This window comes from Enhydra lutris, unplaced genomic scaffold (genome assembly GCF_002288905.1).
Source record: "Enhydra lutris kenyoni isolate GAN:26980312 unplaced genomic scaffold, ASM228890v2 scaffoldscaffold5, whole genome shotgun sequence".
In the NCBI taxonomy this organism is placed as follows: domain Eukaryota; kingdom Metazoa; phylum Chordata; class Mammalia; order Carnivora; family Mustelidae; genus Enhydra; species Enhydra lutris.
In genome coordinates this window covers 16,356,210-16,371,819 of record NW_019154089.1, presented here as the reverse complement: position 1 = coordinate 16,371,819, position 15,610 = coordinate 16,356,210, and the positions used below count along the sequence as shown (strand labels likewise).

Sequence of the window (15,610 nt, the reverse complement as noted above, 5' to 3'; positions counted from 1 at the left end):
GGGTCCAGCTGCTTTAGCTTTCCCTATCTCGATTTCTTTGCCTGTAAAATGGGGATGATACCCGCTACTTGTAGGGTGTAGTCGGGGTGAGATGATGTATGTGAAATGTGTGGCTGGACACCTGGTGCGTGGTGGGTGCACTGTGGGAAAGGGGGACTCCAGCTCTGTTTCGCTGTGGTGAGGCTGAACTGGGGAGGAGGCAGGAGCTTCCCTGCTGGCACTGGGCCGTTGGGCTATCATGCTGGTGGCATCGGCCACAAACTCAGTCTGCAAGAAAGGGTGGCCAGGCCGCAGGGGAGACCAGGGTCTCACAGGTGAGACCAGAGGGAGCTGCGAGGATGTCCCTAATGGTTGGGGGGCTGGTGCCCCCAGGCAGGCTGCATGGAGTTCGTTTACCTCTGTGTCTTGGTGACTCAGGCAGTGTTTTGGACAGAGTCCCTCTAGTGAAGGAGAAACCCAGGAGGGTTGTCTTCACCTGGTTTCCCTTCCTGTAAACCAAGCATCTAGCATTTTAAATAGACTCAAAACTCACTTGCGCACAGCATTCCCCCTATGCACTGGCTCGTCCAAAGCGCTCTCAGATAACATTGCTACTCAAGGGAAAGCCATTTATTTGAAATCTTTATTAATGAATGGAGAAAAATAATGCAATGTGACAACGTTCAGGTCCTGCTGTCTAAATCCATAACAGAAACAGACATTATTACTTAACAAGCTCACGTGGTGCCAATTCTGAGACCAGATGAGGTTGTCCTTCCTTAGGAAATGGGCTCCGGTAGCATTGTTTTTCCATATTGTTCTAGCAAAGCCTTTTACTTGGTTCAAGCTTAAATGTCTCTGTGTGTGTGTGTATGTGCGTGTGCATGTGTGTGTGTGTGTGTGTGTGTGTGCATGTCTAAGTATGACTACAGCTCTGGGCTGGTGTTTGCTATTTATTTGGTTTCAGGTGCCAGCATTATGCTGTACTAGGTCCTCTCCTTTCAGAACAACAGAGCTATTTATTGATACAAAAGAGAGGTGTTCAGATCATCTTGCTAAGATGCAAAGCTCAAAATAAACGCCGTATCTTTATTTGGAAATCCACATCCTTCCTTAAAGGCTCAAGAGTCAATTTGTACGAAGTATGAAGCCCAAGTTGCGTGTCTATTTTTAATGACTACTTCGCTTACATTTTAGATTGTACAAATGCCTTGTCAACTCTTGTAGGAATTTGGACTTTATTCCGTTTTGAGCCAAAGAACCTTCACGATAAATACCATTGTATGCTTCAAAAACGTTAAGAACCAGAATGAGATGAGAGCTACCTGACTTTTGAGAAGCAACACGCTAGTGGTATGAAAAATAGACAACAGAGATCAGTGACAGGGTTCAAATGAACACGGTAAGCCATTTTATGCCTTGGGGGAAAACACTTGAAATAATAAATACAAATGACAAATATTTACAATAGAAGCAACAAATGGGACATCAGTAGGTGAACACATAAGACATTTACACTGAGGAAAATATAAAAGTGATGCCTTTCACGCATCCAGCCCAGGAGCCGGCGAACAAATGAACAGCTGACCCAGCAACACGGGAGAATGTTATTGCTTCAGCTTTTGAGTGAGGTAAGTAAAACAGTAACGTGCTGCAGTGGCCCATGGCATGAGACAGCCACGGTTTACGTTTGGTTCCCATGGCAGAGCCTGACACACCTGTCCTCCTTCCCCCAAGGGCAGAGTGGGATTAAGCGCACCATCTCTCCTGCTTTCTGAAGCTCTCTTTTTAGGTGCTTCTCCCAGCATTTTGTCCCCTCCCCCCCCCCCACACCCAAATGGTTTCTTTCTAACCTGGATCATGGAAGATTGGGGAGCTGACCTTCCAGCAGCAGCATGTCCTGGCAATGATGAGCTTGGGTTTGGGGTAATAAAAACACTAGCCGGGTTTTGGGTAAGGGCATTCCCTGGAACAAATTAGAGCAGATAAATTTAGCTTCTTTATCTCTGTCCTTGGGTTGCTTCGAGGGAGAGCTATAAGCTGATCAAACGGAGGGTGCGTACTTTTTTGCCAGCTCACTAGAATGGGGGTCCCAAAACTCGGGCCCAAGAGCCAGATCCAGGTGGGCACCTGTTAAATGCAATCTTACTGGAGCAGAGCCAGGCCTGTTGGTGACATGTTGTTTTATATATGCCTGCTTTTTCGCCACAGTGACAGAGGGGAGTACTTGGGACAGAAACTGCATGACCTGCCAAACGAAAAACAGTGTAATTTACTCTCTGGACCTTTACAGAAAAAGTTTGCTGACCACTGCTCTAGAAGGAACTGGCCCAGAACGCCTGTCTACGTCTTGTAATCCTGGCCTCCTGTTTGAGTACTAGCTGCGAGAGAGAAGCTTTAATGTTGATAACTCAGTAGGCAAGAAAGAAAAGGCCTATCTGTGGAACGTTTTGAACAACCCCAAGAACCCCATTCTGATGACCCTTTGTTACAGTCCTCTTCCCACTCCCCGCTCCTTGCCTTGGATTTTTAGCTCTGTCCCTCCTCTCTGCCTTTATTTTGTCCACTCAGACTGCTTTCTTCGTTGTTACATTCCCAGTCCGGATCTGGAAAATCCTGTCCCTCAGTGCTTCCTGGCGGTCTCCTCCATTTATGTAAAAGGTCAGCCTTCCCTGCTAGAAACCACAGCCCCCTCTGCTCTCTTCCCCCCCTTTCCGTCATGCACACCGAGAAGCCCCATTTCCGACTTGGCCTCAAGGCATCAGGTACAAGGCTTTATCGATCTTGGCTGAGGGTCAAGGTGGGGTAACCAAATGCTAAGGAAAAAAATCTGTCAAATGTACTTCTCACGTGTGCATTTTCCTCCAGGGATGTGGTTTGCTCTGAGTGGCTGCGAGCCCACGCCGGGCAGGCAGACACATGGCTACATCGCTCTTTGATTCCTTTTAAAAGAACACTCAAAAGAAAAAAAAATCATCCCCAAAAGGTGGGCTTTATTTCTTTTTCCTTTGAGCTGGTTTTAATGACCCAGTTGCTTTGTTCAAAAGCCATTTATTTAGACGACAGGTATGTAGATGTAACTGGATAAATAAAAAAGTGAAATAGAGATTCGAAGCAGTGGTTAATATACAGACACATAGGGACCACTCCCTCGGACATGGTCCCCCAGACGGAACAATGGCTCAGAAATTACACTTAGAACCCTTGCCCTCCCCATCCCCAGCAGCTCCAAACCTCAAGGTCCCATGCAAGAAACTGAACTTCCATTTGGCACCAAGCACCCACACACCCCCATCTCCTTTCCACCCTTCTGACTCCCAGGGCGGTTTTCACATTCACTGCTGCACCCGGATCCAGCCTGCCCTCTGCCAAGACAGCACCAGAAGCTGCGGGCCTGGAGCCCAGCACCGAGTGTGCGGTCCAGTCTGACCCCTGCCCTTCCCTGGCCCAACTCCCCCACAGCAGAGCAAACCGCGGGCCGCCGCCCAGTGGCTCCACGGATGGAAAGAAGACAAAGTTGCAAGGAGGCCATGTGCACGCTCACTTAGGGATGTGCAAGTCTGGGAACCCTCCGCGGGCCCAGCTGAGACCTCGCTGCTGCCCAGGTCGCCTCTGCCTCACCTGTTCATTCCGCTAGCACACACCTGCATCAAGTCCGCAATCCCCACCAAATCCTGCGTGTAGACATCCCCCCTCTTTAATGGCAAATGTTTTGGAATGTCCATAGAGAAGAAAATGGACGGCATGGAGGAAAGATTTCCCGGCCAGGCCTTCTGTTTCACCTCCGGATATCGGAATACTCAGACTGTTCCTCCTCCCACTCGCTGCTTCCAGAAGTTCCCTGGCCCCTGTGGCTGGCGGCTCGGCCCTGGGCATGGGCGTTTGGGTGGCTTTTGCTACCTCGCTCTCCCTTGGCACCTCGGCCGGTCTCCCGACTACTGGGCTCCGAGAGGGGGTGACCTGCCTCCCCGTGGTGGGCCCTGGAGAGCTTGGCTCTGTCTGCCTGGAGCTGACGCTCAGGGGACACCGTGGGGGGCCTCTGGATGGCCGAGGTACAGAAGCTCAAGATGGAGCACAGGCCTCCCCAGTTCTGCTCGCACTGTGCCTGGACGCTGTGGGTGACGGCCTCCTTCACCTCTTCCCCGCACGTCAGCAGCAGGTTCACCAGGTCCACGTATGGTCTGGAGATGGAGAGCAGGGAGAGAAAGAGAGAGAATGGAACCAGTCCTGAACGGGCCACAGAGGACTTTGAGGGTACCAGGCACAAGGGACATATGGCTGAGGCCTTAGTTTGGTGAAAGAGATTTCAGGAATTACTTCAGGTCTTTATCCATATCCTAAGGAGTGCTGGCCTCAGCCGCTATTTCCTAGATGGCCATTACCTCCCAGGCTCCATGCTGGGGACTGGAGACAGGCTGGTGCCTGAGCCTACTACCACCAGGAAAACGGCCAGTGACAATTTGCAGGTGCATAGTGCCTCTGGGGAAGGCGGGGGAGAATGCCAGGTAGGGCAGCTGTGTGAGTGTTGAAAAGGACTGTAGGAGAGCTCTGGGCATGTTTCCCATGTGCCAGCTAGGAGGGTTTCAGTGGGAGGAGTAGAGAAGTGTCTTGGGGCCAGTGGAATAAGAGGCAAATGGTGAAGGGTTGGAACTACCTAACTGAGGGCTCTCTTTGGCAGGGGAGGAGGAGCCATCAAAGATTTGGGGCTGCAGAGCTCCACATCGCCCTCTTGCCACGTGGTGTCAGTGGGGCTGGCTGGCTTTGCACTTGGTGCCACTCTCCCAGGTCAATCTTCTCTAAGTGAGGCTCCCCAGAAGCCATTTCCCCATGTCTGTGTTTGCCCCTGCTTTAGGCTCCTGATGAAGGGTGTTTCTGGAAGGTCCTGGATGCACTTCCCTCTGTACTCAGTGGAGAAGGGTGGGAGGCAGACCACGGCCCTGCAAAGTCACTTCCCATGGAGCTCTCCCCCATTCCTGGTAATAAAGTTCGAAGACGGGGAGTGGCTATCTAGGCATCTCTGTTCTTCCAGTCTGGCTTGGCTAGAACTGGAGGTGAGGGCTGGCCACAAGGGGCCTAGGTGTTGGGATGAGGGCCGGCAATCTGTGAAATACGCACATTTGGTTCTTGCTCAGGCCATCCAGCTGCCCTGGGTTGTTCTTTGGGAGAAATGCTGGAGGAAGAATGAGCACATCATGCCGACACAGGGGTGGGAGGTATGTGCCGCGGACGGGAACAGCGTGCCTGCTCTTTACGGGCCCATATGGTAAGAGGTGTCCCCCGCAAGGGGCTCTCATAGCCCACTCACTGAGCCCTTCTCACATCTCACTGGCCTTCCAAAATCCCCAGGGAGGGTATAGAATGTTTCACATGGCTAACCAGCATTCTTTAGCAGTCCTTGGCCAGCAAAGTTTCTGGGTATCTCGGCCCATGAGCACTGCAGCTCTGGGCCATCGCCTCGGGCAGGACAATCACTGTGGAAAGTGAGATCACTTATGAGGAACAAGACTTTTTTCCTCTGTGAGCCGGGACCACCTGGGTGGCTGCCTGTTAGCCTACTTCATCTTCTCTTTGCAAGCTGGCAGTTGCTAGGCAGAAGAGCAGATTGTGTTTTAGGACTTGTGAAGTAGTTCCCTGCCATTTTTATGAATTAGTCCTCAAGTTGTAGTTGAACTGTCCTCATGTCATAGATGTAAAAATGGAGATGGCTGGTGGTGGGGGGAGGGTGGGGGAGAGGAGAAAGTCAGTTTTTGGAAGCTTCTGGGCTGGGAAGGCCTAGAGCTGGGCTGAGAGCAGAGAAGAGGAATGTTCCGGCTGATAGAGATCAAGCTGCCTTTTAAGGCCTACTTGATGCCTTTGGAGTCAGAGAGTCTGTGCACGGCTGATGGACAGGGTGCTTCAACTCTCTAAGGCAGGCCCCTAACAGTGACAAGGACAGTGATAACACTCCTCCTCTCGGGCTGTGAGAGGGGGCCATGGGGCAACACAGAAGCAATGCTGCACGCATATTTGCTTTCTTCTATCTTTTGACAACTAGCAACCGACTGCCTCAGGGAGTTCAAGGTCACGGAGCATCTCTGCTACAGCAGCGTCAGGATTTCAGCGTCTGATTTGTACCTGCCCCTCTCTGGGGCAACAGGAGCAAATTGCGGGGGCTGAGAATCTGTATTTTTGGGACCAGCCCAGTGATCTTCTTCCAGTTTTCTTTCCCCAGAGTAAGGGGAGGGCTCTCTTGGGAATGTACGGACTGCCTCCTGGCCTCCTTTGCCAGGGCAGTCTGCCTGCCAGATGAGCTCTCAGAACCCCAAGGCGGATCCGAGAAGGCTGGACTAGCGAATGCTCTCTCCTGCCTTTGGCGCTCGCTCCCGAGGAGAAAGCTGTGAGCCATGGGGAGGGGTGTGTGTTAATCTAAGCCGTGTTTTGAGCTGGCATGGTGCCTTCTCAGGCTGCAAGCTCAGCCCGTGTCTAATGACAAAGCCCAGCTTTCTCAACTGGGTGTCAGCAAGGCTAAAGGATTTTTAAAAATACTTGGAGGGGGACGTGCCTGGAGGCTGCCAGCACCCAGTGACAGGGTGTGTGGTGGCCAAGGGAGTTGATATGGAGAAAGTGGGGCAGGAAGGGGTGAGAGGAACAGAGGGAAGCAGAGAGCTTGAAGGGAGCCACTTTAAGCAGACATGAGTGTTTTGGGGATGGATAGGGATTGGGTTGAGGAATGGGGGTGATGTGGATTCTGAGGTGACTGTGACTTCCTCTTCTCTAAAGGGAAAAGCAAATTCAGTTCTTATTTTCTTATATGAGACCAATGCCACGCATTCTTAAATGGCCTTCTTGATATCTGGGGACTGATGGGATCCTTTGTGCCCAAATCAGTGAAGACAGTTAAAGGACAACACCATCGTTCAGCTTGAAGTTGAGCTGACGCACCCCATAGTCATGGCTTCAGAAGGAAGGTAGTGGGGTGCTGGGGGTAGCTGGGGTTCGGTGAGACCCGTTGCCTGGATACACTGGCTTAGCGAGAGTAAAGAGAACTTGTGTGCAGGCACAGTGAGTGTTCTTAAAAGAGGCCCAGCCTAACTTATGGGGTGAGTCACCTGCATTCCCAGAGCGGACTGGGGTGGAGGGCTATGTGTTTATTCTAAATGATATGAAGAGCCCCTGAGAAGTAAAAATCTCATGGCCCCATGGGCCATGTTTCCACAAAGGAGGTACCAGAGAAGCCACAGCACTTTACCCCTTCTTAAATTCCAGAGGGAGCAAAAAAACCCTTCAAAACCTTTGGTTTTCCCAAAGAAGACTTTTCTCCAATCTTAGAAAAAACAAAGTCTTGTTGCACTCCAGGAATGTCTTACTGATGTATAAGCTCATTCCCTTCCTCCATCCTTGAGGCCAAGAAGCTATAGTGGATGACAGCGGACGGAGGACAAAGGAGCTTTGGGAGTCTCTTAGCCATGGGGCATTTGCCTCTTTCCAGGGGCAGCTTGAAGGAAGGGACCTTTACAGCACTCTCCTTATATAATGGGGGTATAACTGAGAAAAGGGAAGAACCCCCTGTTACATCTGGGAGCCCATGAGTCTCTCACAGGTCTAATATGGAGAGAGCAGGTCAGGAGCTAGGAGGTCCCATGTCTATTCCTGATAATCGGCTTGAGTTGTAGGTACTGCCAGTTCCCAAGCTGGATGGTGGGGATCAAACCTCAGAGTCAGATCTTGAACCTCTTAGCTGCCCTCTCCTCTTCTGTTAGGTGGAGAGAGTAATCTCCACCAGGTAGTCCTGTTGGGAACGATAAATGAGACCGTCCAGGTCAAGTCCCTTGCCCACTCACACAATGATAGCGATTATCATTATTGTTGTTGTTGAAGATATTGTTGCTCTGTGTCTTTACAGGTATTTGGAAGAGTGATAACTATTTCATAGGGTGTCAGTGTGACTAAGGAGAAGACAATATCACTTTGCTCTTGGCAAGAGCTGCTGGCAGAGATTCATGGTAAATCTTCGAATTCTAAAAGGGCACTGGGGGCATTGCAAGATACCCAGACCCTCCTAACCCGGTGGAAACTGGTGGGTGATGGCTGCTGTCCTCCATGATCTAAGCGGTGTGTGCGTGGGGTGGGGAGTCGCCTACTTGGTGGCATAGCTGGGGGAAGGCCATGGCACCAACTGAGGAGCAAGAGATCACAAAATTGTACTGATTTGGCTCCGTGAGCCACTGTGTAAAGACCAATGGTGCCATCAAGCTGGATGTGACTCGTTTCGCTCTGCTTAGCAAGTGGCCTGCTTTCTGCCCTCAGTCTCTGAGGAAGAAGCCATTGTGACCTACTGCCCAGGCTGCATGTCAGGAGCACCTGGGTACCACATGCTCTCTCACTTTGCAAAGTTTAGGATCCTACAGATGGGATTTTTTTTTTCCTTAAGGAATAACATTTCTGGGGTTTATTACTGAATTGCAAGTCTTTGAATAAGCAAGTTCATATTTACCCACTTTGGCAAAAAGGTGTTTAGCTGATTCAAGTTCTTGACATGGGTCTTGTGTTTTCTCTGGGAGGGAATCAATGTGTTAGAGAAGGTGAACTGGACCTTCTGAGGGAACCGAAGGCCATGGGGGCAGGAAAGAGGGCTATTGCTCTCAGTTCTTGGCATTGAAGCCTCCGGAGCTGGATGACCTGGCTTTGCCTCTCATTCTCTGTACGACCTTTACTCTAGTGAATCTCAGCTTTCTGATCTGTAAAATGGAGAGGAGAACGGTACCTCGCTCCCAGGGCTGCCGTGAGGATCTGGGGAAAGATTCCCGAAAACCGCTGAGCACAATGCGTGGCACTTAGTAAAGGCTCAGCCGCTGTGATGGGCTCTTGGCTGTCTGCTGGGGCACCTGTGCAGCCGCTTGGAATACTCAGAACTGTTGGGATCTGCGCTGAGGGGAAGGGGAAGCGTATTTCTGAAGCCTACACATCTCTCGCTTAGTACGATATTTTCTGTTTCTATGGCTCATGCTTTTGAAACCAACGGTGGACATTTCTTTCACTTTTCTTGAAGGCCAGTGGGAAAGGGCCTCCCAGGGGAGTCCGCGCAGCTTTCTGAGGTAGAGTGCAAACTTTCCCATTTGGCGGGAGGTCGGCCTCCAGACACAGGCCCCTCAAAGTCCTCCACACCAGCCTGAGGAGCGGGCCCCCTCCTTCCCATGGCCCCTGTGGGGCGGCACTCACTCATGCAGCAGTAAGTCCTTGAAGTGAATCATCTCCACCATCACCCGCGTGTTCTCCTGGGCGGCAGAGCACAGGTCGTGTTTGAGGTAGCATTCCCGCTGTAACTGGAACACCATTTCCTTAATGGCGGGGCACTTCCGGCTTATGCAGCCGAACCTGTGCCGCAGAGCGTGGGCCTTACACTTCAAGGCATCTTTGATGAATGACTTGCCCTGAGAACAGAGAGGACAGAGAAGAGAGAGAGGGGCAGAAGAGACAAGTCCTTGTCAGAAGCTTGCCAGTCACACTTCTTGGCCTCGCACGGGATTTTTGTTGGACAACTGAACCCCAAGGTCCTGCCTCAGACTGATGTCCATGCAGGCGACAGGCTGATGACTGTCAGGGGGTACGTCTGGAGTGACAGGACACCTCCGGCATTTGGCCAAAAAGGATGTTACTTTGGGAGACTAACAAATCTGCCTCCTTCCTCCCAGCTGCTCTACTAATTTCCCTCATTCTGGGGCTTCTGTGGCCGTCTGTCCTCTAGGCAGCCCAGGGTTGGCTGCTTGGGGGCAAACTTTCTGGAACCCAAGGGGAATGTGGCCAGACATAAATCCCGAACTCTCAGCAAGAGCGTTTCTCAAGGAGAAGTTGCCTGCTGAGTCTCACATCATTGCGTTTTCCTCCAACCCCACGAGGGACATGAAATTGGGAACTATCTGTGCCTCAGTGCCTCCCATGGCCCCCAACCCATACTCATGTCTCCTCCTATCCTTCAAGGAGGAGCATTCTTTTCCTTTTTGAAACTGTTAGGATTATTGCCTCTAAAAGGCACGCCTGGCACTCTGCCTGGCAGCATCTGGAGTCTGAACTGCCCAACTGACAGCCCCTCCCCCACAATCCCTGCCTCTGAGTGGCTAAGGCAGCCAGGCATACATCTGGGCCCCAGTTCTCTTTCCTGGCAACCTCACGAGATTGTTCTTATCCTAGAAAGGAGACAGCTGTTGGGGGTGCGGAGGCAGGCTGGGGCATGAACTCCCTTATCAGCCTCTCAGGGTGGGGAGGCATTGTGGGATACCTACCTAGGGATCCCCACTCCCCCATTACTATAGAAACAAGCTGTCATTGGAGAGGGCACCCCTCTGTTTTTAGACAGGCCTGGAAGTAACTGAGTGGAGAAAAAGAATGGGTTTAGGTTGGAAGTGGGAAGCCAGCCAGCACGTTTAATTCAGTTCTTCCTTTAGAAGCAACTGAAATGTCTACACATAGTGTCCGGTTGCTGAAAAAGCCCCTCCCCGTGGCCCCTTTTGCTCTGACTTTCCAGCGGAGCCAAAGACGATGGAGGGTGGGGTGTGTCAGTTCATGGAGAAGTCCCATGCTGGGGACCAGCTTGAAAGGGATGCTTCTCACTTGAGAGCATACTCCTCTTGGTTGAGAGAAAAAGGAAGATTAATGTATTCGAGGGCTGCAGGATTCTGTTTTGGTATTCTTCCTTGACATCCTGTGGGATCGCCCTTAAATACACATCTTTCCCCCGGATTTCCTATTACGTTTCCTAATTCCAGTTAATCCAGAAGGGATGCTCTATTAGGGAGCCTTGAGGAGTTCAGATGTTCTACTCTTTCCTTCCCTGGTCTCTGTTTCCCACCCCCTGCCAACCCACATCCTCTGCTGTGTAGGCTCCCAGCCCTCTCGCATCCCTTTCTGGTTCCCAGGCATTGCTTTGTCAGGCTCTCTACAGCATGTCAGTAGATGGTGGCGGGTGGCATTCGTAAGTCACACTGTAACTGTTGGCCTTCTTCAAATGTTGTCCCCACTCTCCAATTGTAGGGGAGAAGAGGTTGGTGAGATAGAACAACAGGGGGCTTTGTAGTGCACATATGGGCTGGGGAGAACATGGAGAAGGTGAGCCTGATGCCACCTGCACCTGAAATGTATTTGGGTTGTTAGCACTGGAACCATAGGGTGGCTTGCCGGATTCTTGCCCTACCCCAAGCCACCACTAGGCTTTTTTTTTCACCCTGGCTACTCTGGGATAGCTGGAGTAGGTCATGCCTTGTTAGAGGACTCCATAGAGCAGGACTCATTCGGGGTTTTTGGGTTGGGTGAGGAGGGTCTGCTACTTAGGAGAAAGTAGTCTGTTATTCTGGAAGCCCTGAATTATCCCTGTTACCTGCTCACACACCCATTGGAGATGATGAGTTTTTCCGAAGTTTGTGTCTCATTTATTCTCCCCAAGTAGGTGAAAACAGGTCTTGGAATGTATAATTGGAGGCCCTGTCCTCCCCCCACAAACCTGTTTCTAATGTGATGGGCCTTGCAGACTGAGTTTTGGGTGGCCAGACATAGTGTGTCCCCTTACAAGATGTTTATTATTTGTTCTGCCTTTTGTGTTCTCTGTTAAGAATGCTTAGATGATTGTTCAACTTGCTCTCCATACCACTTTGCCTGTGTAGACACAGCTTAAGGGTGGAGAAGGACTTCACCTACTCCATGACAGTTCTAGGTAACAGAACCCCATGAGTGGTGTGGGAAGAAACTGTCACCCTGCTCTGCACCAAGAATGGTTCTTGCAAACGCTAAAAAACACCATAAAGATCAGCTAAGGAGACCCGTTCACAAGTCCTTCCAATGAACACTTCAATCATGCAATGCCAACCTAAAACATTTTGTGCTCTATGTGGTTTTTACCTGGGCATCAAATTTTCCAGCGTTGTGCAGAAAAGTCATGCAAATCCCATGTAAGCCTCGAATCTCACAAGAGTTGTTCTCGAAACATTCAAACACACCACACCCCACATCGCCAGCGTTGACCAAACAGTGTTGAATTTCCGCTAAAATGAGAATGACATACAAATATATACAAAATTCTCAGCCATGCTGGGGAATGCAGAGAGTTCGGCTGAAATACAAGCTAGTAATGACTACAAGAAAATTTAAGAAGATAAAGTTAGAAATGACTATTTCAGGATCTAAAAAGCTGGGCAAGGAAATGTCATCGTTTAATGTCCTTATGAAAGTGTCAGTATTTGTAAATGCTGTATCTGTAAAAAATCAGCCAAACCTATGTTACAAAGATCACAATCAGAAGTTAGGCCTGAGCACTCCATTTTTTATCCTTTCCATGGTCTTCAAGTCTTTGTGAAAATACTTAGTTTGAGGGTGCCTGGGTTAAAGCTCAGGTCATGATCCCAGGGTCCTGGGATGGAGTCCCATATCGGGCTCTCTGCTCAGCAGGGAACCTGCTTCCCTTCCTCTTTCTCTCTGCCTGCTTGTGATCTGTCCGTCAAATAAATGAATAAAATCCTTAAAAAAAATATTAGTTTGAAAGCAAAAGCAATTTCAGCTTTCCAAACCCACAGACACAAGGAAGATTTTAAATGATTTGCTTGCTCTCTCCCTTCTGTACTTCATCAATGAAATACCCTTCTCTACTTGGAACTCAAAGCCACTGCTGTTAAATCACAGCCATTTCCTTCCTGACCCCAAATGCGAGCGTCCAAAAAGCAGTTTCAATTCAGCTTTATGATTCAACACCTAAAAATCAAAACAAAGTTCCTATTAAGGCAGCGCCTCCAAACCATCAGCATTAAAAATACCAGGCTAGGGGAGCTGCGGTTGCGAGCAGGCTCAGGAATCGAGCCAAATGGGGGCTAGCCTGCAGAAACGCAATCTTCGCACTTAGAGGCTCCTTTTAAATAGAGATCCGGTGTGAGATTTCACTTAATCCCCTAGAAATTCCCGCGATCCGGGAGTTTGCTGCCGTCTTTCGCAGAATGTTGCCCTAATTCATCTCTCCAAAAGGATAGACTGAGGGAGTTAACTGTCAGGCTGTCGCGTGCAAGAGATTCTCTTCTGTCCCTCCCCCCACCCACCCAATTCACTGATTTAAGCCAACCACAAAATTACATCAGAAAAGTATATTTTGGAAGAAGGGCGGGGTCCGAGTAGATAATCCGCATTCAGATTAAATCTACCGAGAGAATGAGTGGAGTGTATTTGTGGAGGTCACCAACTACCAAGAATCACGTTCAATTCTCAGGGAAAGCGCTGGAGAGGGGGAAGGGTGGGTGCCGGTCCTAGGCTGAGGCTAGCGCAGGCTGGGGGTGCGGGCGCTCGCGCGTGGAGGTGGGAGACTCCTGAAGACCCCACGCGCGGCCCCGACGCGCCGGGCAGGAGCGCGCAGGGCGGCGATTCACTCGCTGCGGGCGTCCCTAATGGGCACTCGTGCATTCCTGCTCGTGCGGTGAGCGCACGCACGCTGCCGCTGGGTCTCAGGCCCCCAAATTAAGGCGGCGGCGGGGGGTGGGGGGCGCCGAGTGAAGAAGCTCCAGGCAGATTGTCTTTCTCTGTCAGGAGCTGGGAAAAGGGCCAGCCCCGTGCCCTGCACGCCTGGCTCTGCTCGGCAGCTTGCCGGTGAGCGGAGAGCCGATGGAGCAGCAGCCGCGCACGGGTCGGGCCATGTCACCATTTCTTCGCCAGCTGACCGCCCTGGAGAGGGAGAAGGCGGCAGCACCTCAGAGGTACGCTTTGCGCCACCTCCCCCGACCCCTCCCCGGCAAGCAATGCTCCCGAGGGGGAAGTCCACAATACGATCGGTCTCGCCTACAAAGTTCTTGGATGTCGGGCATCTTTTGAGCGGGGGGAAGGCGGTCCTGTCCCGGTCGGCCGGTCGGCTGGGAAGAGAAGTTCTCCGGGGTCAGGGAGCAGGCTGGCTTCGGGGACCCTCCTTGCCTCCCGCGGGCGGGCCAGGATGGAGCAGGGAGCTTTGCACCGGACCGAGAACTCTCGAGCCGGCACTGGCCGTGTCAGGCGCTGCCTCGTTTACCCTCGACCCCGGGGAGGACAGCAACAAGTCCTGCTCCAGCCATTTCATCACCCTGCCAGCACGTGCGGATTCCCGGCGCGCGGAGCCTGGCGCGGACCGCGTCTCGCCTAGCCTCGCGCTTTCCTTTGCATGTCCCGCGCCACCCCAAGAGTTTGCGCGGCCCTAGATGGGCTCCCAGTTCCAGGCAGAGCGCCCGGGGTGCGCTGCTTGGGTGCACCGTGTTGTCTCCCAGCAGCTCCCTGCCTCGGGGGCGCTCGCACTTACCTGTGTTCTGCAGGGACAGGCGGCCTTTCTGCTGGGAGCCCCTGTCTTGGGGACCCTCTGGCGGGTTGGTGGCGTCGGTCCCCCGCGCCGGGTCGAAGGTGGCCAATACCAAAGCCAGGGTCACGAACTGGCCCAGCCGCTCGGCACACATGGTTCTGTGTGTAAACCTCCCGCCCGGAGACCTGGATTCTTTGTGCTCTCCTCCTCTTCTTCCTCCTCCTTGGCCGCTTCCCCTCCTCCTCCCACTCTTCCTCCTTGCTCTCCTTTTCCCTCCTCCTCGCGGCCGCCGCTCGGATAGAGGTTACCCAGCGCCCTCCCGTAGCTCTCTGGAGAGCATGTGACCAGGCCGTTAGCAGCGCCGCGAGTGCCCGGCAATGGCAGGGATGGTGCCTCAAATATCCCTGGAAGCTCTGGTGTCACTTGAATGAAGGAGTCGAGCAGGTGTTGTCCCAGCGGCTGGACCAATCCGAGACCCCGGCCCTTTTGACAACACGACTGGGAGGCGGGGCCTGCGCCCAACTACTACAGGAGGAAGCCGAGCTCCGCCGGGAGCGCCCCACAAAGTTGCAGACCTGGCGCCGGCCACGCGTTTGCGTGCGTGTATGAGTGTGTGTGAGCGCGGCCGGAGACGCGTGCGCGTGTGCGGGTGATCCAGGGCAATGGCCGAACGCACTTTAAAAAAATAAAAGCGAATACCAGCTTCGATTGCGGCTAAAGAAGAGCGGGAGGAGACGGTCTGCGCTGGGACAGCGTCGTCCCCCCCCTCCACCTCCCACCCCCCGGGCCCCTGGCTCGCATCACACCCGCATCTTGCCGGGAAAGTTTCCTCTTTCTGTCGTTTGGAATTCAGTGAGCTCCCCAGACCCGAGCCTTGACAGATTGGAGTTTCTTGGGCACAGTGACGCTAGGGGCAAACTGAGCACAGATGGGAATTCCTGGCTTTGTGACGCTTTGCATTAAGAAAAAAAACCCTTTCGAACTAAGATAGGAGAAGCACTAGATAGGACTTGGCCTGCGCAACTGTCCCATCCCCCCCCTTTTTTGCCCCGATTTGGTGGGCCGTGCAACACTTAGTGTGGCAGTTCCTCACCCCTCCCCCAATCCAGACGGATTCCGGGCTGGGCTGCAGGGATCCAGGTGACCGACTGGACTTGCATCATTTCCAGGCGGGTGACAGGGAGGCCCAAGCCGCCCTGAGTCAGCCCGCCGCGGAGCATCGCTTGCCCCGGAGGTGGGAGCTTGAAAGGCAACTTTACGCGTCTCCAAACACACTCTTCCATTTCCCCAAAGTGCTACTCGCCACCCGGCTCCGGATTTCCTTTAGTCTCCAGTTATCGATGGAAATGGGCAAAAAACAAAAAC

At 52.2% G+C, this 15,610-nt stretch overlaps 1 protein-coding gene across 1 annotated transcript; it reads right to left on the bottom strand.

The window, feature by feature from the left end:
* Positions 1 to 1,355: 1,355 nt before the first annotated feature.
* On the bottom strand, positions 1,356 to 14,460 carry LOC111140998 (stanniocalcin 2). Its single transcript, XM_022493305.1, has 4 exons — positions 14,249 to 14,460; positions 11,848 to 11,990; positions 9,178 to 9,389; positions 1,356 to 4,160 (listed from the first exon to the last, which is right to left on the bottom strand). Exons 1-4 carry the CDS (start codon positions 14,397 to 14,399, stop codon positions 3,758 to 3,760), a joined length of 909 nt encoding a protein of 302 aa, XP_022349013.1. The 5' UTR covers positions 14,400 to 14,460; the 3' UTR covers positions 1,356 to 3,757.
* Positions 14,461 to 15,610: the final 1,150 nt, after the last annotated feature.

What these genes read in the sequence shown, in the direction of transcription:
- LOC111140998 (XM_022493305.1), bottom strand. Translation starts at nt 14,399, where the DNA reads ATGTGTGCCGAGCGGCTGGGCCAGTTCGTGACCCTGGCTTTGGTATTG. An exon ending in CCTGTCCCTGCAGAACACAG is followed by an intron (nt 11,991 to 14,248) that starts GTAAGTGCGAGC and finishes TTCTCATTTTAG; the next exon opens with CGGAAATTCAACACTGTTTG. An exon ending in CTGGAAAATTTGATGCCCAG is followed by an intron (nt 9,390 to 11,847) that starts GTAAAAACCACA and finishes CTCTGTTCTCAG; the next exon opens with GGCAAGTCATTCATCAAAGA.